General features: G+C 38.7%; 1 protein-coding gene across 2 annotated transcripts in view; it reads right to left on the reverse strand.

The window, feature by feature from the left end:
- Positions 1-1,456: 1,456 nt before the first annotated feature.
- Positions 1,457-27,377, reverse strand: part of TIMM10 (translocase of inner mitochondrial membrane 10) — a 51,232-nt gene continuing 25,311 nt past the window's right edge. For both annotated transcript variants that reach the window (XM_053691682.1, XM_053691683.1), the window contains exon 3: positions 1,457-2,002. In XM_053691682.1, the coding sequence (XP_053547657.1) occupies positions 1,795-2,002 (208 nt within the window). In that variant the 3' untranslated portion in view covers positions 1,457-1,794. The remainder of the gene's footprint in view (positions 2,003-27,377) is intronic.

Genomic DNA, 27,377 nt, shown 5'->3' on the forward strand with positions numbered 1-27,377 from the left:
AACAGGGGATAGGATTTTATTCAAATCTCTTCATTGTTCCAAAGAAGGAAGGCACTTTAAGACCAGTATTGGATCTAAAGACTCTAAACAAGTTTGTAAGGATTCCATCTTCTAGAATGGAAACTATCAGGGCAATCCTGCCTGTTCAGCAAGGTCAGTTTATGTACACAATAGACTTAAAGGATGCTTACCTTCATATTACAATTCACTCAGAACATTACCAGATTCTGAGGCTTGCTTTTCTGGACAAGCATTATGTTTGTTGCTCTTCCATTTGGTCTGGCTACAGTTCCAAGAATATTTACCAAGGCTCTGGGTGCCCTTTTGTCTGTAATCAGAGCTCAGGGTATTGCATTGTTTCCTTACCTGGACTGGACGATATCTTGGTACTAGCTCTGCTTTTCCCTTAGCAGAATTTCACATCAAACAACTATATATCGAAGATATGGTTGGAAGATCAATTTGCCAAAGAGTTATATTTTTCCTCAAAAGTTACTTCCCTAGGTTTCCAAATAGACTCAATGGCCTCTTAAGCTTTGTATGCTGCATCAATGGTGCAGGGATTATATTCGGCTATCTCAAAAGATATTCTTAGATTCCAGTGCAAGTCAGTCTCTGCCTTGGTGGCTGAATCATCAGTTTATTATTCAGGGGGCTTCTTTTGCTCATCCTACCTGGTCTGTGATCCACACAGAGGCAAATATTTCAGGTTGGGGAGCTGCTTTGGGGCCTCCGACAGCACAGGGGGGGGGGGTTTGGGATCATCGGGAGGTAAGGTTACCTATCAATATTCTAGAACACTGTGCAATTTTCAGGGCCCTTCAGGCTTGACCTCTCTTGAAAAGGGAGTCTTATCTTCATTTCCAGACAGACAATGTCACAGCAGTAGCTAATGTCAACCATCAGAGGGGAACTCACATTTCCCTGGCTAGATAGAGGTATCTCAAATTCTCTCTTGGGCAGAAGTAAATTCTTGCCTAATCTCTGTGATTCAGATCCCAAGAGTAAACAATTGGGAAACATTATATATTTCTATACATTGATATATTTAAAGGGACAGTAAACATAGAAATTAATGTTATTTAATTATGCACTATGTGCTCTTTTTTTCTTCTTCAAAAGCACGTCATGGGCGAGTTGTCCAATTGCAGTGCGCCTGATTGCACCCTTAAACTAAATGTAGCGCACTCCTGCGCTGGGTAAAGCTGACACACTTTAAAAAAAAAAAAACAGGAGAAGAGCCTGGCGAGGAAGGTTAGTACAGTTTTGGGGGGTTAAATCTTTTAAATTTCTTTTTCTTTTTTTAACAGGTGTCACTAGGTTAATGTTACATAATTCTGAACACAGAGCGTAACATTCATTTCTATGTTTACTGTCCCTTTAAGCAAATGTCAGCAAGCGAAGGAGATAAAATCAGCAGGGATTTATTTTGTGAGTAATAGTAAAACAGGCTCAATCTGATTTATATTTGTTTTATTATTATTATTTTAAATTAATGTGCGCTACGAAGTGTAAGCGCGTAATAAAAAAAAAAAACAATACCTAAATGCATTGTATAGTATATATTATTGGAGATGCAAATGTGATTCTGATGACCACATCTTCATACACAGATGGGAGTGTCAAGAAGAAGCAGTCACTTGCAGAGCAGTGATCCGTTAGCCCATCTGTTACACAAGATTTCTTTCTGTGCACCCCCAATCAGACCATCACTTATCTTTCTCCCTCCCCAATACTTATTTAAGATTTGAGGTCAGTTATATAGCATGCAGGTCAATGCACTTTTCTGGGATGTCACTGTGCAGGCCCCGCCCCCCCTTGCTGCATGTTTCTCATTAGCTCCTCATCCTGCATAGACAGTTCAGTTAGTTTCTTGCCCAGTCTCTCATGGATGTCCAAGTATTTAGACACACATCGGTCCAGGCAGACACTCTCTCCTTTAGACAGTTCTGGTTCTTTGTAATGAGGAGGGACACACTTTTTGTGACAGGCACCCGTCATCCTGGAAGAGAAAGTTCCAAAATGATTAGCAGTGTATCTACAGACAGAGAGACAAAGAAGACAAAAAAAAAGCAACATAGAAATAGAGAAACAAACAAACAAAAAAAAAGATGTTAAAACGTCCATGAAATCACCACTAATTAATTTATAAACCATATAAACTTTACATTATCATCATCATAGTCCAAAATGTTTGGGGTGTGATGACAGAAGGTAGGGAGAAATCTTAAAGGGACATTAAACACTAAATAAATGTTAGATAGAATGATGCATTCAAAGAAAAGATTAGTCTGAGAATAACTTGTAGATGTATTTTTAAAGTTTCATTAGTTGTTTCAAATACATAGTTTTAAAAAGTGTAAAGTTTTAAATGTCTATAAAACAATGGGCGCTGCCATGTTGCAACTTAGGTTACCTTTTCTGCTGTGACCAATTAGGGACAGTTATAAACAGGTCACTAGAGTGTGCAGCCAATGGCTGTGTGGAATATAACAGTGTTCTGCACTTCCATTTCTAACAGGAACTGAAATCCATTTCATACATAATGGAATTACAGAAAAAGGGGACAAAATAAATAATAAAAGTATATTGTAGAGGTTTTTTTTATATCTATGATTTATCATTTTATATTAACATCTCAAAGTGTTTAATGTCCCTTTAAATATTTGGTGTCCGTAGATTCTTAGTTCACGTTAACAATATGTTATTCATTTTACAGAGATCAATGTATGTGAGCTACAGAAAAGGATTCCTTCATCAAGAAAGTCAAGATAAAGTCGCATTGATCTAGTACTCCGCTAAATGAAAACTATTTTTTTTAAAACATAATAAAATATTCAAACTTGGTAACTGAACATATAACAATAAAACCATAAATAATCTGTAGGTTTCTATATAAGGTATTATAAATAAAGCACAACACTACAGAAAACATACAAGACAAGCAACAATGGAGCAAAGTAACCACGTTCCAAGAAAAGTTTTACTAACTAAAAAATATTTCAAATTGATTGACTTAAAGGGATAGAAAGGTAAAAAGGAAATGTGCATAGGTGCATTTCAATTTTATATAGAAGCATTTTTGCAACATACTTCCATTAGCAAAAAAAAGTTATTACTGTATTCTGCTGCATACGCACATATCCTATGTGGGTCCAGGCACCAGTATACAAACATCACACCTTCTCAGTGACTCAGTAGTAGCCTGTATGGCAGAAATGATGTCTTCAGAAGCAAATCACACCACAGTCACCTGGCATAGTGTTGAATAGTCATGCACAGGCCCTCACAGGATATGTACGTATGCCGCTGAAAAACAGTAGTTTCTTTAACTAGAACCATTTTTGCTAATAGAAGTATATTGCAAAAATGCTTTTGTTACAAATAAAAATGCAGCCGTGCACATTTCATTTTTCTATCCCTTTAACACAAACAATTTCCCACCAGACTGAACATAGAGAGAGCTTGAAGCAAGTTCCAAAAAAGCTTCCCCCCCAAAGTAAACATTTGTGTGTGATGTGTGTATCAGGAGCCTGTTTCAGGAAATGTATTTTCTCATGTTCTAAGTTTTATATTTTATTTTACATGTAAACATGGCTAAGTACAAATGAAGTTGTTCAAAAAGGCAAAAGGATCAAAAAATACATAGCCCTTTAGAAGTGTCCAGAGGCCATACAGAAATCCATAACCTTATCTACAGCCTAATCATTACAAATCTGCTAAAAGAAATTGCATTATCTAGATATCAATTTTAGAAAGCCAAATATATTTGCTATATAGTGTATGAGCCAACTACTAACAAAGGTAGAGATAGTAACTGCTAAGCATAGAATATTTGAAGTTGACAAATGTATATAAAAAAATATTAGCCAATAAGGAACATGCTAGAGTAAAAATAAAATACGCTGATCCATTAAAGGGACAAAAACTCTTTCATGATGAGCACTAGATGGCAGCAATATTTCCTGTAATGTAGTGCTCCAGACAGGTGCACGCTACCTATCTAGATATCTCTTCGATAAAGAATAACAAGAGAACAAAGCTCCAGGCCTCTGCCCACATATAGAACCGGAGCACAATCGGTGCTCCAATTCCAAATGAGGGCAGATGCCAGATAGTTACAAACGGTGACACACACAGTAACGATCATCTGCTGGTGCCAGCGGGAGGGAATCCGGGAGGTGGGTGGGCAGTCCAGCAGTGGAGGGCCCTACACTGTGGCAAAAATAAAATAAAGAGAGAGATGGAGCAGCTACAATACAGAAAAAGGGGGTGGGGGATCTCTAACTAAGGATCACAGGAGGTGGGGGGACAGGTGGGAGGGTAATCTCTACACTGACTGTCTGAGAGTACCTAAGATGGGGTGACCAGTGGGGGGAGGGAAGAGAGCTGTTTGGGAGGGATCAGGGGGTGGGAAGTGTCAGGTGAGAGGGTAATCTCTAGACTGAAGCTAAAATTAACCTTACAAGCTACCTAATTTACCTCTTCATTGCTGGGAATAATAGAAGTGTGGTGCTCAGCTGCAATTAGCGGCCTTCTAATTACCAAAAAGCAATGGCAAAGCCATATATGTCTACTATTTCTGAACATAGGGGATTCCAGAGAAGCTTTTACAATAATTTGGCCATGATTGCACAAGCTGTTTGTAAATAATTTCAGTGAGAAACCCAGAGTTTGTGAAAAAGTTTATTTTTTTATTTTTATTTGATTGCATTTGGCAGGGAAATGGTGACAGTCAACACCAGAATTTTTGTTTTTTTAAAAAGATAGAAAATCCCTTTATTACCTATTCCCCAATTTTGCATAACCAACACAGTTATAATAATACATGTTTTACCTCTGTAATTACCTTGTATCTAAGCCTCTGCAAACTGCCCCCTTATTTCAGTTCTTTTGACTGACTTTAATTTTAGCCAATCAGTGCTGACTCCTAGGTAACTTCACAGGCGTGAGCTCAATGTTATCTATATGAAACACATGAACCAATGCCCTCTAGTGGTGAAAAACTGTCAAAATGCATTCAGATTAGAGGCGGCCTTCAAGGTCTAAGAAATTAGCATGTGAGCCTACCTAGGTTTAAATTTCAACTAAGAATACTAAAAGAACAAAGCCAAATTGGTGATAAAAGTAAATTGGAAAGTAGTTTAAAATTACATGCCCTAACCTGAAAGTTTATTTTGGACTTGACTGTCCCTTTAACCCCTTAACGACCAAGCACGTGGCAGGCATGTCCTACAAACACTGGGCTTCCAGACGCTTTCAGGGTATTGCAGCGATGCCTCAATATTGAGGCATAGTGCAATACCCTATTTAAGCAAACCGATGCAGAGAGTGTGCCGATCATTGGTGGCGTGTGAGGGATACAAGGGAGGCGGTTGGGCGGCCCATCGCTTGATCCGTTCTGGGGGGGGCGGCTTTGAGGGAGCACGCAAGCGCATGCTATTAACTTCTGTAGTCAGGGAGAGGGAGGTGGGAATAATTAATAAGTGTTGGGAGAGGGATCTGGGAGAAGGGTAGTATATTGAGGGGGGCAGCTACACTACAGAAAAAAGGGGAATTTTTATTATAAGGCAAATTTTTTAGCAACCTGGGTATTGGCAGACAGCTGCCGGTACCCAAGTTGGCGGAAAATAGGTAGAGGGGGAATCCAACACTGCATTATATATATATAAAAAATAAGATGGCGGTGAGAATTGTGAGGTGGGGAAGGGAAGAAAGCTTTTTGAGAGGGGTCAGGGAGGGATCAGGGGGTGGGATGTTTATCTCTACACTAAAGCTAAAATTAACCCTACAAGTTACCTAATTAACCCCTTCACTGCTGGGCATAATACAAGTGTGGTGCGCATCGGCATTTAGCGGCCTTCTAATTACCAAAAAGCAATGGCAAAGCCATATATGTCTGCTATTTCTGAACAAAGGGGATCCCAGAGAAGCATTTATTTATATTGACATATATCAGTGTTACAATGTAACTATCGCTAATTTTGAAAAAAAATGTTTTGGAAATAGCAAAGTGCTACTTGTGCTTATTGCCCTATAACTTGCAAAAAAAGCAAAGAACATGTACACATTGGGTATTTCTAAACTCAGGACAAAATTTAGAAACTATTTAGCTATGGAGTTTTTTGGTGGTTGTAGATGTGTAAAAGTAAGTTCTAAAATCTGGACCTAGTCTAATCCTCCAAGCCTCTCAAAATAAACCGTGATCTCTCCACACGGTTAGAATAGGGTTAAAAACAAGCTGAGGATACAGGAATATCAAATGTAATAGAATATAGTCATCCAAAGGTTATAGCATAAATAAAAATGTTTTATTATCCTCAATTATAAAAACTGTGCAGTATAATTACAATGACACAAATAATTTCATAAAAACATAATTTATGTAAGAACTTACCTGATAAATTCATTTCTTTCATATTAGCAAGAGTCCATGAGCTAGTGACGTATGGGATATACATTCCTACCAGGAGGGGCAAAGTTTCCCAAACCTCAAAATGCCTATAAATACACCCCTCACCACACCCACAATTCAGTTTAACGAATAGCCAAGAAGTGGGGTGATAAAAAAGTGCGAAAGCATATAAAATAAGGAATTGGAATAATTGTGCTTTATACAAAAATCATAACCACCCCAAAAAAAAAAAAAGGGCGGGCCTCATGGACTCTTGCTAATATGAAAGAAATGAATTTATCAGGTAAGTTCTTACATAAATTATATTTTCTTTCATGTAATTAGCAAGAGTCCATGAGCTAGTGACGTATGGGATAATGATTACCCAAGATGTGGATCTTTCCACGCAAGAGTCACTAGAGAGGGAGGGATAAAAATAAAGACAGCCAATTCCTGCTGAAAATAATCCACACCCAAAATAAAGTTTAATGAAAAACATAAGCAGAAGATTCAAACTGAAACCGCTGCCTGAAGTACTTTTCTACCAAAAACTGCTTCAGAAGAAGAAAATACATCAAAATGGTAGAATTTAGTAAAAGTATGCAAAGAGGACCAAGTTGCTGCTTTGCAAATCTGATCAATCGAAGCTTCATTCCTAAACGCCCAGGAAGTAGAAACTGACCTAGTAGAATGAGCTGTAATCCTTTGAGGCAGAGTTTTACCCGACTCAACATAGGCAAGATGAATTAAAGATTTCAACCAAGATGCCAAAGAAATGGCAGAAGCTTTCTGGCCTTTTCTAGAACCGGAAAAGATAACAAATAAACTAGAAGTCTTTCGGAAAGACTTAGTAGCTTCAACATAATATTTCAAAGCTCTAACAACATCCAAAGAATGCAATGATTTCTCCTTAGAATTCTTAGGATTAGGACATAATGAAGGAACCACAATTTCTCTACTAATGTTGTTAGAATTCACAACTTTAGGTAAAAATTCAAAAGAAGTTCGCAACACTGCCTTATCCTGATGAAAAATCAGAAAAGGAGACTCACAAGAAAGAGCAGATAATTCAGAAACTCTTCTGGCAGAAGAGATTGCCAAAAGGAACAAAACTTTCCAAGAAAGTAATTTAATGTCCAATGAATGCATAGGTTCAAACGGAAGAGCTTGAAGAGCCCCCAGAACCAAATTCAAACTCCAAGGAGGAGAAATTGACTTAATGACAGGTTTTATACGAACCAAAGCTTGTACAAAACAATGAATATCAGGAAGATTAGCAATCTTTCTGTGAAAAAGAACAGAAAGAGCAGAGATTTGTCCTTTCAAAGAACTTGCGGATAAACCTTTATCTAAACCATCCTGAAGAAACTGTAAAATTCTCGGAATTCTAAAAGAATGCCAAGAAAAATGATGAGAAAGACACCAAGAAATAACATAATTTATGCTTACCTGATAAATTCCTTTCTTCTGTTGTGTGATCAGTCCACGGGTCATCATTACTTCTGGGATATAACTCCTCCCCAACAGGAAATGCAAGAGGATTCACCCAGCAGAGCTGCATATAGCTCCTCCCCTCTACGTCAGTCCCAGTCATTCGACCAAGAATCAACGAGAAAGGAGTAACCAAGGGTGAAGTGGTGACTGGAGTATAATTTAAAAGATATTTACCTGCCTTAAAAACAGGGCGGGCCGTGGACTGATCACACAACAGAAGAAAGGAATTTATCAGGTAAGCATAAATTATGTTTTCTTCTGTTATGTGTGATCAGTCCACGGGTCATCATTACTTCTGGGATACCAATACCAAAGCAAAAGTACACGGATGACGGGAGGGAAAGGCAGGCTCATTATACAGAAGGAACCACTGCCTGAAGAACCTTTCTCCCAAAAATAGCCTCCGAAGAAGCAAAAGTGTCAAATTTGTAAAATTTGGAAAAAGTATGAAGTGAAGACCAAGTTGCAGCCTTGCAAATCTGTTCAACAGAGGCCTCATTCTTAAAGGCCCAAGTGGAAGCCACAGCTCTAGTGGAGTGAGCTGTAATTCTTTCAGGAGGCTGCTGTCCAGCAGTCTCATAGGCTAAACGTATTATGCTACGAAGCCAAAAAGAGAGAGAGGTAGCAGAAGCTTTTTGACCTCTCCTCTGTCCAGAGTAAACGACAAACAAGGAAGAAGTTTGGCGAAAATCTTTAGTTGCCTGCAAGTAGAACTTGAGGGCACGAACTACATCCAGATTGTGTAAAAGACGTTCCTTCTTTGAAGAAGGATTTGGACACAAGGATGGGACAACAATCTCTTGATTGATGTTCCTGTTAGTGACTACCTTAGGTAAGAACCCAGGTTTAGTACGCAGAACTACCTTGTCTGAGTGAAAAATCAGATAAGGGGAATCACAATGTAAGGCTGATAACTCAGAGACTCTTCGAGCCGAGGAAATAGCCATTAAAAACAGAACTTTCCAAGATAACATTTTTATATCAATGGAATGAAGGGGTTCAAACGGAACACCCTGTAAAACGTTAAGAACTAAGTTTAAACTCCATGGTGGAGCAACAGCTTTAAACACAGGCTTGATCCTAGCTAAAGCCTGACAAAAGGACTGGACGTCTGGATTTTCTGACAGACGTCTGTGTAACAAGATGGACAGAGCTGAAATCTGTCCCTTTAATGAACTAGCTGATAAACCCTTTTCTAAACCTTCTTGTAGAAAAGACAGTATCCTAGCGATCCTAACCTTACTCCAGGAGTAACCTTTGGATTCGCACCAGTATAGGTATTTCCGCCATATTTTATGGTAAATCCTTCTGGTAACAGGCTTCCTAGCCTGAATTAGGGTATCAATAACCGACTCAGAAAAACCACGTTTTGATAAAATCAAGCGTTCAATTTCTAAGCAGTCAGCTTCAGAGAAGTTAGATTTTGATGTTTGAATGGACCCTGTATCAGAAGGTCCTGTCTTAGAGGTAGAGACCAAGGCGGACAGGATGACATGTCCACTAGATCTGCATACCAAGTCCTGCGTGGCCATGCAGGTGCTATTAGAATTACTGATGCTCTCTCCTGTTTGATTTTGGCAATCAATCGAGGAAGCAGCGGGAAGGGTGGAAACACATAAGCCATCCTGAAGTTCCAAGGTGCTGTCAAAGCATCTATCAGAACTGCTCCCGGATCCCTGGATCTGGACCCGTAGCGAGGAAGTTTGGCGTTCTGGCGAGACGCCATGAGATCTATCTCTGGTTTGCCCCAACGTCGAAGTATTTGGGCAAAGACCTCCGGATGAAGTTCCCACTCCCCCGGATGAAAAGTCTGGCGACTCAAGAAATCCGCCTCCCAGTTCTCCACTCCCGGGATGTGGATTGCTGACAGGTGGCAAGAGTGAGACTCTGCCCAGCGAATTATCTTTGATACTTCCATCATTGCTAGGGAGCTTCTTGTCCCTCCCTGATGGTTGATGTAAGCTACAGTCGTGATGTTGTCCGACTGAAACCTGATGAACCCCCGAGTTGTTAACTGGGGCCAAGCCAGAAGGGCATTGAGAACTGCTCTCAATTCCAGAATGTTTATTGGAAGGAGACTCTCCTCCTGATTCCATAGTCCCTGAGCCTTCAGAGAATTCCAGACAGCGCCCCAACCTAGTAGGCTGGCGTCTGTTGTTACAATTGTCCAGTCTGGCCTGCTGAATGGCATCCCCCTGGACAGGTGTGGCCGATAAAGCCACCATAGAAGAGAATTTCTGGTCTCTTGATTCAGATTCAGAGTAGGGGATAAATCTGAGTAATCCCCATTCCACTGACTTAGCATGCATAATTGCAGCGGTCTGAGGTGTAGGCGTGCAAAAGGTACTATGTCCATTGCCGCTACCATTAAGCCGATCACCTCCATGCATTGAGCTACTGACGGGTGTTGAATGGAATGAAGGACGCGGCATGCATTTTGAAGCTTTGTTAACCTGTCTTCTGTCAGGTAAATCTTCATTTCTACAGAATCTATAAGAGTCCCCAAGAATGGAACTCTTGTGAGAGGAAAGAGAGAACTCTTCTTTTCGTTCACTTTCCATCCATGCGACCTTAGAAATGCCAGAACTAACTCTGTATGAGACTTGGCAGCTTGAAAGCTTGAAGCTTGAATTAGAATGTCGTCTAGGTACGGAGCTACCGAAATCCCTCGCGGTCTTAGTACCGCTAGAAGGGCACCCAGAACCTTTGTGAAGATTCTTGGAGCCGTAGCCAATCCGAATGGAAGAGCTACAAACTGGTAGTGCCTGTCTAAGAAGGCAAACCTTAGATACCGGTGATGATCTTTGTGGATCGGTATGTGAAGGTAAGCATCCTTTAAATCCACTGTGGTCATGTACTGACCCTCTTGGATCATGGGTAAGATTGTCCGAATAGTTTCCATTTTGAACGATGGAACTCTTAGGAATTTGTTTAGAGTCTTTAAATCTAAGATTGGCCTGAAAGTTCCCTCTTTTTTGGGAACCACAAACAGGTTTGAGTAGAACCCTTGTCCTTGTTCCGACCGCGGAACCGGATGGATCACTCCCATTAATAACAGATCTTGTACGCAGCGTAGAAACGCTTCTTTCTTTATCTGGTTTGTTGACAACCTTGACAGATGAAATCTCCCTCTTGGGGGAGATAATTTGAAGTCTAGAAGGTATCCCTGCGATATGATCTCTAGAGCCCAGGGATCCTGAACATCTCTTGCCCAGGCCTGGGCGAAGAGAGAGAGTCTGCCCCCCACTAGATCCGGTCCCGGATCGGGGGCTCTCGGTTCATGCTGTCTTTGGGGCAGCAGCAGGTTTCCTGGCCTGCTTGCTCTTGTTCCAGGACTGGTTAGGCTTCCAGCCTTGCCTGTAACGAGCAACAGCTCCTTCCTGTTTTGGTGCAGTGGAGGTTGATGCTGCTCCTGTTTTAAAGTTCCGAAAGGGACGAAAATTAGACTGTCTAGCCTTAGCTTTGGCTTTGTCTTGAGGTAGGGCGTGGCCCTTACCTCCTGTAATGTCAGCGATAATCTCTTTCAAACCGGGCCCAAATAAAGACTGCCCCTTGAAAGGTATGTTAAGTAATTTGGACTTAGAAGTAACATCAGCTGACCAGGATTTTAGCCACAGCGCCCTACGTGCCTGTATGGCGAATCCTGAGTTCTTAGCCGTAAGTTTGGTTAAATGTACTACGGCCTCCGAAATGAAGGAATTAGCTAGTTTAAGGACTCTAAGCCTGTCCGTAATGTCGTCTAGCGTAGATGAACTAAGGTTCTCTTCAAGCGACTCAATCCAAAATGCTGCCGCAGCCGTAATCGGCGCGATACATGCAAGGGGTTGTAATATAAAACCTTGTTGAACAAACATTTTCTTAAGGTAACCCTCTAATTTTTTATCCATTGGATCTGAGAAAGCACAGCTATCCTCCACCGGGATAGTGGTACGCTTAGCTAAAGTAGAAACTGCTCCCTCCACCTTGGGGACCGTTTGCCATAAGTCCCGAGTGGTGGCGTCTATTGGAAACATCTTTCTAAATATTGGAGGGGGTGAGAACGGCACACCGGGTCTATCCCACTCCTTAGTAACAATTTCAGTTAGTCTCTTAGGTATAGGAAAAACGTCAGTACTCGCCGGTACCGCAAAGTATTTATCCAACCTACACAGTTTCTCTGGTATTGCAACGGTGTTACAATCGTTGAGAGCTGCTAAGACCTCCCCTAGTAATACACGGAGGTTCTCCCATTTAAATTTAAAATTTGAAATATCTGAGTCCAATCTGTTTGGATCAGAACCGTCACCCACAGAATGAAGCTCTCCGTCCTCATGCTCTGCGAGCTGTGACGCAGTATCAGACATGGCCCTAGCATTGTCAGCGCACTCTGTTCTCACCCCAGAGTGATCACGCTTGCCTCTTAGTTCTGGTAATTTAGACAAAACTTCAGTCATAACAGTAGCCATATCTTGTAATATTATCTGTAATGGCCGCCCAGATGTACTAGGCGCCAAAATATCACGCACCTCCCGGGCGGGAGATGCAGGTACTGCCGCGTGAGGCGAGTTAGTCGGCATAACTCTCCCCTCGCTGTTTGGTGAAATTTGTTCACATTGTACAGATTGACTTTTATTTAAAGTAGCATCAATACAGTTAGTACATAAATTTCTATTGGGCTCCACCTTGGCATTGGAACAAATGACACAGATATCTTCCTCTGAGTCAGACATGTTTAACACACTAGCAAAAAACTTACAACTTGGTTATAATCTTTTTTAGCAAAAAACGTACTGTGCCTCAAAGAGGTACTAACGATTAAATGACAGTTGAAATAGTGAACTGAAAAACAGTTATAGCATCAAACTTTAAAACAACAAAACTTTTAGCAAAGGTTTGTTCCCATTAGTAAAATAACAATAATTAAATTTGACATAAAAAATACAAAGCAACGTTTTTATTCACAGTCACTATAAGAATTCTCACAGCTCTGCTGAGAGAATTTACCTCCCTTCAAAGAAGTTTGAAGACCCCTGAGATCTATCAGAGATGAACCGGATCATGCAGGAAAAATAAAAGTAACTGACTGGTATTTTTTGATGCGTAGCAAAGAGCGCCAAAACGGCCCCTCCCTCTCCCACACAGCAGTGAAGAGAAACGAAACTGTCACAAATAAAGCAAAAAAACTGCCAAGTGGAAAATAATGCCCAAATATTTATTCACACAGTACCTCAGCAATGTAAACGATTCTGCATTCCAGCAAAAACGTTTAACATGATAAATAGTTATTAAAAAGGATTAGTGACCTTTAACAGAGTAGTTCCAGTGAAATACCATCCCCAGAATACTGAAGTGTATACATACATGTCATTTTAACGGTATGGCAGGATTTTCTCATCAATTCCATTCAGAAAATAAAAACTGCTACATACCTCAATGCAGATTCCTCTGCCCGCTGTCCCCTGATCTGAAGCCTTTACCTCCCTCAGATGGCCGAGAACAGCAATATGATCTTAACTACTCCGGTTAAAATCATAGTAAAAAACTCTGACAGATTCTTCCTCAAACTCTGCCAGAGAAGTAATAACACGCTCCGGTGCTATTTTAAAATAACAAACTTTTGATTGAAGTCATAAAAACTAAGTATAATCACCATAGTCCTCTCACACATCCTATCTAGTCGTTGGGTGCAAGAGAATGACTGGGACTGACGTAGAGGGGAGGAGCTATATGCAGCTCTGCTGGGTGAATCCTCTTGCATTTCCTGTTGGGGAGGAGTTATATCCCAGAAGTAATGATGACCCGTGGACTGATCACACATAACAGAAGAAATAAGTCTTCCAGACTCTATAATATATCTCTCTGGATACAGATTTACGAGCCTGTAACATAGTATTAATCACAGAGTCAGAAAAACCTCTTTGACCAAGAATCAAGCGTTCAATCTCCATACCTTTAAATTTAAGGATTTGAGATCCTGATGGAAAAAAGGACCTTGCGACAGAAGGTCTGGTCGTAGCGGAAGAGTCCACGGATGGCAAGAGGCCATCCGGACAAGATCCGCATACCAAAACCTGTGAGGCCATGCCGGAGCTACCAGCAGAACAAACGAGCATTCCTTCAGAATCTTGGAGATTACTCTTGGAAGAAGAACTAGAGGCGGAAAGATATAAGCAGGATGATACTTCCAAGGAAGTGATAATGCATCCACTGCTTCCGCCTGAGGATCCCGGGATCTGGACAGATACCTGGGAAGTTTCTTGTTTAGATGAGACGCCATCAGATCTATTTCTGGAAGCTCCCACATTTGAACAATCTGAAGAAATACCTCTGGGTGAAGAGACCATTCGCCCGGATGCAACGTTTGGCGACTGAGATAATCCGCTTCCCAATTGTCTATACCTGGGATATGAACCGCAGATATTAGACAGGAGCTGGATTCCGCCCAAACCAGAATTCGAGATACTTCTTTCATAGCCAGAGGACTGTGAGTCCCTCCTTGATGATTGATGTATGCCACAGTAGTGACATTGTCTGTCTGAAAACAAATGAACGATTCTCTCTTCAGAAGAGGCCAAAACTGAAGAGCTCTGAAAATTGCACGGAGTTCCAAAATATTGATCGGTAATCTCACCTCCTGAGATTCCCAAACTCCTTGTGCCGTCAGAGATCCCCACACAGCTCCCCAACCTGTGAGACTTGCATCTGTTGAAATTACAGTCCAGGTCGGAAGCACAAAAGAAGCCCCCTGAATCAAACGATGGTGATCTGTCCACCACGTTAGAGAGTGTCGTACAATCGGTTTTAAAGATATTAATTGAGATATCTTTGTGTAATCCTTGTACCATTGATTCAGCATACAGAGCTGAAGAGGTCGCATGTGAAAACGAGCAAAGGGGATCGCGTCCGATGCAGCAGTCATAAGACCTAGAATTTCCATGCATAAGGCTACCGAAGGGAATGATTGTGACTGAAGGTTTCGACAAGCCGAAATCAATTTTAGACGTCTCTTGTCTGTTAAAGACAGAGTCATGGACACTGAATCTATCTGGAAACCCAGAAAGGTTACCCTTGTCTGAGGAATCAATGAACTTTTTGGTGAATTGATCCTCCAACCATGATCTTGAAGAAACAACACAAGTCGATTCGTATGAGATTCTGCTAAATGTAAAGACTGAGCAAGTACCAAGATATCGTCCAAATAAGGAAATACCACAATACCCTGTTCTCTGATTACAGACAGAAGGGCACCGAGAACCTTTGTAAAAATTCTTGGAGCTGTAGCTAGGCCAAACGGCAGAGCCACAAACTGGTAATGCTTGTCCAGAAAAGAGAATCTCAGGAACTGATAATGATCTGGATGAATCGGAATATGCAGATATGCATCCTGTAAATCTATTGTGGACATATAATGCCCTTGCTGAACAAAAGGCAAGATAGTCCTTACAGTTACCATTTTGAATGTTGGTATCCTTACATAACGATTCAATATTTTTAGATCCAGAACTGGTCTGAAGGAATTCTCCTTCTTTGGTACAATGAAGAGATTTGAATAAAACCCCATCCCCTGTTCCAGAACTGGAACTGGCATAATTACTCCAGCCAACTCTAGATCTGAAACACAATTCAGAAATGCTTGAGCTTTCACTGGATTTACTGGGACACGGGAAAGAAAAAATCTCTTTGCAGGAGGTCTCATCTTGAAACCAATTCTGTACCCTTCTGAAACAATGTTCTGAATCCAAAGATTGTGAACAGAATTGATCCAAATTTCTTTGAAAAAACGTAACCTGCCCCCTACCAGCTGAGCTGGAATGAGGGCCGCACCTTCATGTGGACTTAGAAGCAGGCTTTGCCTTTCTAGAAGGCTTGGATTTATTCCAGACTGGAGATGGTTTCCAAACTGAAACTGCTCCTGAGGATGAAGGATCAGGCTTTTGTTCTTTGTTGAAACGAAAGGAACGAAAACGATTATTAGCCCTGTTTTTACCCTTAGATTTTTTATCCTGTGGTAAAAAAGTTCCTTTCCCACCAGTAACAGTTGAGATAATAGAATCCAACTGAGAACCAAATAATTTGTTACCCTGGAAAGAAATAGAAAGTAGAGTTGATTTAGAAGCCATATCAGCATTCCAAGTTTTAAGCCATAAAGCTCTTCTAGCTAGAATAGCTAGAGACATAAACCTGACATCAACTCTGATAATATCAAAGATGGCATCACAGATAAAATTATTAGCATGCTGAAGAAGAATAATAATATTATGAGAATCATGATCTGTTACTTGTTGCGCTAAAGTCTCCAACCAAAAGGTTGAAGCTGCAGCAACATCAGCCAAAGATATAGCAGGTCTAAGAAGATTACCTGAACACAGATAAGCTTTTCTTAGAAAGGATTCAATTTTCCTATCTAAAGGATCTTTAAACGAAGTACCATCTGACGTAGGAATAGTAGTACGTTTAGCAAGGGTAGAAATAGCCCCATCGACTTTAGGGATTTTGTCCCAAAATTCTAATCTGTCAGACGGCACAGGATATAATTGCTTAAAACGTTTAGAAGGAGTAAATGAATTACCCAATTTATCCCATTCTCTGGAAATTACTTCAGAAATAGCATTAGGAACAGGAAAAACTTCTGGAATAACCACAGGAGATTTAAATACCTTATCTAAACGTTTAGAATTAGTATCAAGAGGACCAGAATCCTCTATTTCTAAAGCAATTAGTACTTCTTTAAGTAAAGAACGAATAAATTCCATTTTAAATAAATATGAAGATTTATCAGCATCAATCTCTGGGACAGAATCCTCTGAACCAGAAGAGTCATCAGAATCAGAATGATGATGTTCATTTAAAAATTCATCTGTAGAGAGAGAAGTTTTAAAAGATTTTTTATGTTTACTAGAAGGAGAAATAACAGACATAGCCTTCTTGATGGATTCAGAAACAAAATCTCTTATGTTATCAGGAACATTCTGCACCTTAGATGTTGAAGGAACTGCAACAGGCAATGGTACATTACTAAAGGAAATATTATCTGCTTTAACAAGTTTGTCATGACAATTAATACAAACAACAGCCGGAGGAATAGCTACCAAAAGTTTACAGCAGATACACTTAGCTTTGGTAGTTCCAGCACTAGACAGCGATTTTCCTGAAGTATCTTCTGACTCAGATGCAACGTGAGACATCTTGCAATATGTAAGAGAAAAAACAACATATAAAGCAAAATTGATCAAATTCCTTAAATGACAGTTTCAGGAATGGGAAAAAATGCCAATAAACAAGCTTCTAGTAACCAGAAGCAAAGAAAAAATGAGACTGAAATAATGTGGAGACAAAAGCGACGCCCATATTTTTTGGCGCCAAATAAGACGCCCACATTATTTGGCGCCTAAATGCTTTTTGGCGCCAAAAATGACGCCACATCCGGAACGCCGACATTTTTGGCGCAAAAGGACGTCAAAAAATGACGCAACTTCCGGCGACACGTATGACGCCGGAAACAGAAAAGATTTTTTGCGCCAAAAAAGTCCGCGCCAAGAATGACGCAATAAAATGAAGCATTTTCAGCCCCCGCGAGCCTAACAGCCCACAGGGAAAAAAGAGTCAAATTTTAAGGTAAGAAAAAAATTGATTCAAATGCATTATCCCAAATATGAAACTGACTGTCTGAAAATAAGGAATGTTGACATCCTGAGTCAAGGCAAATAAATGTTTGAATACATATATTTAGAACTTTATAAATAAAGTGCCCAACCATAGCTTAGAGTGTCACAGAAAATAAGATTTACTTACCCCAGGACACTCATCTACATGTTTGTAGAAAGCCAAACCAGTACTGAAACGAAAATCAGCAGAGGTAATGGTATATAAATAAGAGTATATCGTCGATCTGAAAAGGGAGGTAAGAGATGAATCTCTACGACCGATAACAGAGAACCTATGAAATAGACCCTGTAGAAGGAGATCACTGCATTCAAATAGGCAATACTCTCCTCACATCCCTCTGACATTCACTGCACGCTGAGAGGAAAACCGGGCTCCAACTTGCTGCGGAGCGCATATCAACGTAGAATCTAGCACAAACTTACTTCACCACCTCCATAGGAGGCAAAGTTTGTAAAACTGAATTGTGGGTGTGGTGAGGGGTGTATTTATAGGCATTTTAAGGTTTGGGAAACTTTGCCCCTCCTGGTAGGAATGTATATCCCATACGTCACTAGCTCATGGACTCTTGCTAATTACATGAAACAAAAGATGATAGAAAAGTTGTGGATACAACTAAATTAATTTTATATTCTAAGCAGTATAAAAAAACAAAATCCAGATATAACTGGAAGAGGGAACTTGATCTATATCTCAAGAAAGTGTACACAATACTTTAAAAAATCACATAAGTTCGATCTATTGCCAATAGTTTCTAATAGATCATATTTGATATATGTGCAATTAAAACAGTGATAGACTTGTTAATAACTGGTGATATGCTAGTTACTCAAAATTTGAACAAATATCTGATAAACATACGTTATATAATAACATCAAGTGATATGAAACAAAATCTCCAAAGTTGCTTTTAAATGATCGGTTATGTTCAAAAAGTATCAAAACAGGGGATACTTAAGTGAGTAAAATGACATCAAACAAATGATACTATGTATCCAAAGTTGCTAGCTACTTCATAGTGATGTCCCCAATATATCCAAATAAAAAGATGCTGGTTAAGGTGAATGTGCGATTTAAAAATACAGCTTTATATCCTTTTTTTGCGCTTTTAGGAAAAATGTCTTTGTGAAAATAAAAGTGATCTTTTAGATCAGTGAGAACAACGTGTGGTAGGAAATTGTCAGATCGAAGATAATTATAGGTGTGTTGCTTGACCGGTCAAGTGTCGGGTCTCTGTTTCAGGCTTATCTGCTTTATATGGCTTGTCAGCTGTTTTTACCGCTGTGAGGCAGACTTACCTGGCTGTGTTTCCTGGCCAAAGGCGTTCTCCGTGTGCGGTGGAATACTCACAGCGTCTTCACTGCCTCGATATCACAGCTCTGTCGGTTGACTTAAAGCAGCCTATTAGAGAGTCCCATCGGCGTCCTTCTTCAGAGTTTATGTTCTGCGTCGTTATCAGGTTATGCAATATGTTTGCCAAATTTAGGGTTACTCCACAGTTCAGCTTCTACGCGTTGAAGCACTAGAGTGCCTTTATCAAGATGGTTTTTATGGAGTGAGTTTGTCCTCTTATACAGTTTTGAATACCCGTATGTATTACCCGTATGTTGGAACAGGTTTTAAAGCTATACTCACTTCAATTTTTTCTTCATTAATTTTTAATCCAGCCTTTTATTGCATACGTTGTCTTGAAAGCATAGAATATGTGTTATTTCAATCAGATATCTGTTAGTTGTTGAAATGACATACTTAATGATTTATATATAAAGAAAATCTTATCTTTAATAGTATAGTAGTCACAACATTGCTACATATCTGCTCTAGAAGCTATTACAATTTTTGTTATTTTTACAGAGTTTTTTATACTTTGGTGTACATTTCGAATGTAGAATTCATTATTCATCAAAATTTTTTTTTTTTTTAAAGATATTCTTTCATCTTAGAGGTTTGTTTACATAACTACAGATTTACACAATACTTGATTTCCTATTCAACTTTCATTTCAGCTATATTTTTCTTGGTTTTAGAGGTATTAATCAGAGGATATCATACATATTAAATTTTATTCGATCCATTTTGTATAAACTTTAAACAGAGGAATTTTAGTTAAATGGGTTCAAGTCTAATTCTGCATTTAGACCCCCTGGAGTTAATGTTAAGTTATCAATTAGTTCTGCTTCAGTATGTAATAATTTTTGTGTGATATTGCCACCTCTTTTTGCAATGATCTTTTTAACTCCCCAATAGAGTAGTCCTTTTGTGTCTTGATTATGTGCTTCTTTGAAATGTAAAGACAGTAAAAGGTCTTTAAATCATTTTTCTATATTATTCAGGTGCTGCCTGATTCTATCCCTAAGGTGTTGTCCCGTTTGTCCCAAATACTGTCGTTTACATGGACATTGTATAATGTACACTACGTTAACTTATAATCTGAATTGGTTGATTCAACGGTTTTGCACCTACTGCTGAATTTGCATGCCTTACATTTATGGCACGGAAAAAAAACCTCCAGAATATTTTCTTGTACATCCTTATTTGTCTTGTTACCTCCTTTGTTAAATTCACTCGGGGATAGAATGGATTTCAAATTTTTGGACTTATGGTAAACAATTTTAGGTTTTAATTCAGTTATTTCACTTAGATAGGGATCTTTTTGAATGTAATGCCAATGTTTGTATAAAACTTTTTTGATAAACTTAAAGTCTGAATTATATTGGGTAATGAATGAAGTATCGTAACTTTCTTCCTTCTTATAGGAGGTGTTGTTCTTTTTAGATAGTAGTGTATTTCTATCACATGTTTTCGCATTATTAAATGCTTCGAAAATCAGCTCTTTATCATAGCCTCTTTCAACAAATCTATCTTTTAAGATATCAGCTTGTACAAGAAAGTCCTCTATATCTGAACAATTTTTTCTCAATCTTAAAAATTGACTCTTTGGTATATTTAGTTTCCATTGATCGTAATGGCAACTATTGGAATGTATGTAGTTATTAGAATCTACCGGTTTGAATAAAGTTTTGGTCTTAATCTCATTGTTAACTATTTCTACTGTTATATCTAAATAGTTAATCTGTTTAATACTATGCTCATAGGTGAAAGAAAGGCCCCAAACATTGTTATTTAAATCTTCCATAAATAGATTTAACAATTCTACACCTCCAGCCCATATAAAGAACAGATCGTCTATGTATCTCTTGAAGAGTACAAGGTTTGCGTTCCAGGGGGTATCCAAAATGGTGTCTTGTTCAAATTTCCCCAGGAATAAATTTGCGTAACTGGGCGCAAACCTCATAAGCATCGCTGTGCCCTTTCTTTGTAAGAAGAATTCCCCATTAAAGTTAAAGTAGTTGTTATTCAGTATAAAATGTATGCACTGTCTACAGTCTGCCTGTGGGGTTGGTAGATTCTCATAATTATGTAGGAAGTGTTTAATGGCATTGAGTCCTAGAGTGTGTTGTATGTTAGTGTAAAGTGAACTTATATCACGTTACCAATATTAAAATTTTTTTTTTATTTTTTTAAATAATGTTTTTTATTTAGAGTTTATCACATAACATTGATAAAATGCAGACATATGTACCAGTACAACAGTGCAATACATTCATGAGATACAAGTCAAATTTTCAAGATTTTCCTCCGTAAGAGTGCGGTATAACGGAATAGGTTTACACAAAATAGCATAGTTGTATAAATAGCCTAAGCTGTATTAATGTAGGAGAACTAAGCTCCCTACTATGAACATACGGGGTTGGGGGAGGGGACTAGACATTAAGAGCTACCTACCATATAGTAATACATCTCCAGCCCAATATACCACTTTAAAATGATTCTAAACCTGTGGGAGTGAGAAATCAGGGAGGCTTCCCAACACAGGGACATAGCTAAAGTTTAGCAGGCCTCTGTTAACTATGGGAAATTCTAAATTAGAACAGAGCGAGGACTGCAGTCCACTTACTGGAATGTGAACCCCTTGAAAGGGCCCAAGCAGATAAGCACCTGTTCTAGGGGACGGAGAGAGCACTTAGGCTTGAAGGAAATGGAGCTCCAATACCTCTCATCACCCACCCACAGGTCGCCCCCCAGGAAGGCGGAGCCGGAGGGGGGAAAAAGGAGGGGGGCGGGTCATAGTAGTGGAAAAGAAGAGAATAGGAAAAAAGAAAAACTTTCCACATCAAAGGGGGATTCACCTAGAATTCAGGCATGACTCAATGGGAAGCCAGATGGTCAGAATATAAGTTATAGAGCCTTATTGGGCTGATTTCTGTGGATCCAAGGATCCCAGATTTTCCAGTATGAGTCCAGTTTGTTAAGGTGTTGATAGAAACCTTTTTCCATCTGGGCATACGAATCAAGGGTTTGGGTGATGTCAGATAAAGCCGGTGGATCCTGTTGCCTCCATCTCCTAGCAATGGAGACTTTAGTCGCAGCAAATACAAAGATGGCTAGCTGGCGAAGTGATTTGGGCGTTTGCCTTGGGAAGATGTTTAGGATAGCTACTTTCGGCTCTTTCGGAAGTGCCAATATTACATTTTTATTCCAAACTATATCTCTTATGCTATTTAGAAATTCAGTTGAATCTTTTAGGTATGTAGGTAATTTCCTAACAAATGGTTGCATGAATCTATCGACATACTGGGAATGGTTCGATGTGAGAGAGTTAATTCCAGAGATTATAGGTCTACCTGGTGATTTATGGATTTTAGGTAAGTAATAGAAAATGGGTGTTACAGGGGTAGGTTGCTTAATAAATTGAAGTTCCTTTTCATTAAGTATGTTTTCTTTCCTTGCCTCAAAAATTAAATCATCTAAAGTTTTTTATAATTTCTTTAACTGGATTTGTCTTTAATCTTATGTATATTTCTTTGTCATCAAGAAGTCTGTAGGCTTCCTCTAGATATTCTGCAGTGTCTAAAATTACTAGACCTCCGCCTTTATCCGCTGCTTTAATTATGATGTTGGGATTATTCTTAAGTTCATTAAGCATAGTATTCTCCTTTTTTGTCAGATTGTATTTCTGTTGTTTTTAATTTTACATTTATATACCTCTTCTTTTACTGCCTTCTCGAACATTTTTAAATATTTACCTTTTTCTTGAGTGGGGTAAAAGTTAGATTTTTCTTTTAATTCCGTATGCATATATATTTCTCTTTGCTCATTTGATGTTCCTTTACTGAGACTATTCAAGTTTTGACATTCAATGGGATTTTTAAGAAAATATCTTAAGGGTGAGCTTCCTCACATATTGATTGATATTTATGAGTGTATTGAATTTATTTATTCTACTTGTGGGAGCAAAGGAGAGACCCTTGCTCAGTACTGTTTCCTGTTCTTTATTTAAAGTGATTTTACTCAAATTAAATATTCCTCCTGTGTTGGTCATTTCCACCTTTTTATCTCTTGTCTGTTTTCCTCTCCCTCTTTTTCCTCTAGTCTTCTTTTGCCTTTTTGAACCCACTCCCTCTCTCTTGATGTTTCTGTATCTGTTACACAAGATGTGCCTTCTGCTGCTGGACCTTTCCCTAAAAAAGATTGACCATTTTCATATTCTTCGCTATTCTCCTCAAATAGTTTATATCTATTCTCTAATTCTACTTGAGGTGGTGGATTAAATTGTCTCGAGTTAGTATTGGTCTAAGAGGACGAAGTCACTCCACAAAAACCATCTTGATAAAGGCACTCTAGTGCTGAAATGCGTAGAAGCTGAACTGTGGAGTAACCCTAAATTTGGCAAACATATTGCATAACCTGATAACAACAAAGCGGAACATAAACTCTGAAGAAGGAGGACGCCGATGGGACTCTCTAATAGGCTGCTTTAAGTCAACCGACAGAGCTGTGATATCGAGGCAGTGAAGATGCTGTGAGTATTCCGCCACACACGAAGAACGCCTTTGGCCAGGAAACACAGCCAGGTAAGTCTGCCTCACAGCGGTAAAAACAGCTGACAAGCCATATAAAGCAGATAAGCCTGAAACAGAGACCCGACACTTGACCGGTCAAGCAGCACACCTATAATTATCTTCGATCTGACAATTTCCTACCACACGTTGTTCTCACTAATCTAAAAGATCACTTTTATTTTCACAAAGACATTTTTCCTAAAAGCGCAAAAAAGGATATAAAGCTGTATTTTTAAATCGCACATTCACCTTAACCAGCATCTTTTTATTTGGATATATTGGGGACATCACTATGAAGTAACTAGCAACTTTAGATACATAGTATCATTTGTTTGATGTCATTTTACTCACTTAAGTATCCCCTGTTTTGATACTTTTTGGACATAACCGATCATTTAAAAGCAACTTTGGAGATTTTGTTTCATATCACTTGATGTTATTATATAACGTATGTTTATCAGATATTTGTTCAAATTTTGAGTAACTAGCATATCACCAGTTATTAACAAGTCTATCACTGTTTTGATTGCACATATATCAAATATGATCTATTAGAAACTATTGGAAATAGATCGAACTTATGTGATTTTTTAAAGTATTGTGTACACTTTCTTGAGATATAGATCAAGTTCCCTCTTCCAGTTATTTCTGGATTTTGTTTTTTTATACTGCTTAGAATATAAAATTAATTTAGTTGTGGCCACAACTTTTCTATCATCTTTTTATGAAATTATTTGTGTCATTGTAATTATACTGCACAGTTTTTATAATTGAGGATAATAAAACATTTTTATTTATGCTATAACCTTTGGATGACTATATTCTATTACATTTGATATTCCTGTATCCTCAGCTTGTATGAGCGCCACTCTAACCATTTTTTAGATGTGTAAAAGTGTTTTTTTTTTCCTGTTTTTTTTATCATATTTTATATATTTTTTTATAGTAAATTATAAGATATGATGAAAATAATGGTATCAATAGAAAGTCCATTTAATGGCGAGAAAACGGTATATAATATGTGTGGGTACAGTAAATGAGTAGGAGGAAATGTATCTCTATATCTTTCATGAACATTCTGGATCATACTGAAGACAACCCAAGTGAGAATGGCTTTAGAAGAAGACTAATTTCTATCTGTCCTAAGTGCATTCTTTCCATGGGTCTACACACCCTGTCAGTGAGCAGTGACAGGGAGCGCACAAGTAACGCTTTCTTTAGCATCTCAAGTGGATTACACAGGCCGCTGTGCGCTCCCTGTCACTGCTCACTGACAGGGTGTGTAGACCCATGGAAAAAATGCACTGAGGACGGCAGCAGGAGGGCTTTTGCAAATGATGAAAAATAGCTCACAACTGTTTGTGCCCAGATGCATAGGGAACGAGTCATATGAGTCAGTATCCTAGCGATTCCTATAGGCTATATGCAGCGGTAGATAAAGAGAAGCCAACTGGTCCGCCGCATATAAGATATTTTTAGTTCTTGCTTGAAAAGGCCCATTTACTAAAATCGGCGCATTGCGCATGCGCAAAAAGCACAGAAGAGGAAGGAAGGAAGATGAGTATGATGAAATAGAGGAGGGGGATGGCGGCCATTTCAAAACTGCAGAGGGACATGTTTGAAAACTATATATCCCTTTAATGCAGCTAAAGCAGATGTCTCCTAGCAAAGGAAAAGTTACTCATTTGCCTTCATTGGGCTCGATTTATTAAGCTAGGGTGGACAGGGGTGTACATATTTGCCCTTGTCCGCCCCAGCAATCTGCTGCCAGTTTTCAGCATTGCACAAGAGCGCTATTTTGCACTCTTGTGCAACACCGCCCCCCGGCCCGCGCACAGACAATCACGTACGAGACCGGGGAGATTGAAATTCTCTATCTAAGAGGTGGAGAAGAGTTTAGGGAAGCAGAGGTCTGATGACCGTTGTTTGATAAATACTGACTGCAGGTTCTCTTGTGAGAACCTGCAAAGTAGGGGGGGCGAACGGCTTGATAAAGCAAGCCCATTGTGGGGCTATGACAGGAAGTAATGAATCTTGCACAAATAACGTTAAAAAATAAAATAAAATTTAAAATCCTTATAAAATGATGAAACATACATATTGCAATAATTTATTTTAAGTATAACCCACTTTGCATGGTGCTTTTTCATTACAAGAATGAAACATGTTTTATATCCTTTTTTTAAAAGTACATGATGCCCAAATGTTGAAGCACTTGAAAGTGATGCAGCATAGCTGTAAAAAGCGGACTACAAAATATCACCTGAACTGGCTATCACAGGGATTGTATGCACAGGAACAATCAAACTTGACTGCTACTGCAATGCACACATCTCAATATTGCATATGCTCCAAATCATTCCAGACTTACCATCATTAAAAAATAAATAAAAAAAGAGGAGTATCCTTTCTGGTTTTATATGCATTTTTCTTCAGTATTGTACCTCCTTGCCCCCTAGGTCACTTGAGATGCTTTTCCCAATCAAAGACTCATATCTGAATAACAGTCAGTGGACCCTTATGCATGCTCAGATGCAGGGTGGATAAAAAAAAAAAAATATAAAGGAAGATGCTGTATATTCATGTCTGTAATGTTTTTTGGTAAATTATTCCATTAATTCATTCACAATTTCATGCTCTCCCAAAGGTTTCTGTCAGATTATTTTGGACAATTTGTCTATCTTAAAGATATTATCACATATTATTGGTTTTGCAGTTCCCAAAACTGTGAATGTGTGTCTGCAGAAATAACATGCCCCTTCTTCACAGCAAAATGTTATAAAATTAACATACAGAGTTGATAAATAGACCTTAAAGGGACATCATCATAAAAGAAAAATAACTTTTGGGTTTCAAATAGAGCATACAGTGTTCAGATTTCAGGTTTACTTCTATTATCAGATTTGCCTTATTCTCTTGGAATCCTTTGTTAAAGGAGAGCAATGTTCTACTTAGGCCTAGCTGAATACATTGGGTGAGACAGTGACAAGCAGCTAGCTCACAGTAGTGCATTGCTTCTGATCCTACGGTACCTATGCAGGCTTCTCAACAATAGATACCAAGAGAACAAAACAAAATTAGATAAGAGAAGTCAATTGGAAAATTTTTAAAAATTGCATGTTCCTTCTGAATCATGAAAGTTTAATTTTGACTTTACTGTCCCTTAATGCCATTGCTCCCCTGCAAATCTATGTACCCAGAATCAACCCATACTAAGTTTCAAGAAGCTCACGTAATAGAAGATTGTTTGGAGTGGAATAGATCTGCACAAGGACCTAAGTGTGAGGAGGGAGGGGCAAGAAATAAAAAAATATTGTTAATGTTTTAGTTAAAACTATTTCAATTGTTATTATTAATGTAATTATTATTTTTCTCCTTCCAATAAAGTACAGGTGAAAAGTTGATCAAATATGAATGATTAACCAATTTAACTGGAGATAGCTCACCTCCAAATAATTTATTTCATTTTAACAGTCTATCTGTGCATATCTAATTATATATAACCAATGTTATATCAGTAATGGTCTGATATAACTGTAAAAAATAATCTGAAAAAATATCATAAAAATTAAAATCATGATATAAATCAGTCTTACTAGTGATTTAAATCTTTATTTCAATCAATTTGATTTAAATCAAATCCACCCTGCTCATATGAGCACGGTGATGTCATCATTTACATCACTGTCATGCCGAGAATGCACCCTGAAGGGGATAAGTGTGCACATAAAAAGCCTTGAGTGTGCGCATTTTCCTCCAGAGCAAGCAGCTGTTGTAAAAAGCAGGTGTAGAAGCAAGAAGCTCTTAGTGCAAGAACAGCTTCATAAACTTGTCCATTGAAAATGCTGGCCACTTAGAAAACTAAACTCTAGATTGCAGAATATATTCTAAAAAGTTATTTAACTCCTTTTGCCAGAAGCAAGCACAAAACATTCATTTAACCT

This window comes from Bombina bombina, chromosome 9 (assembly GCF_027579735.1).
Source record: "Bombina bombina isolate aBomBom1 chromosome 9, aBomBom1.pri, whole genome shotgun sequence".
Lineage (NCBI taxonomy): Eukaryota > Metazoa > Chordata > Amphibia > Anura > Bombinatoridae > Bombina > Bombina bombina.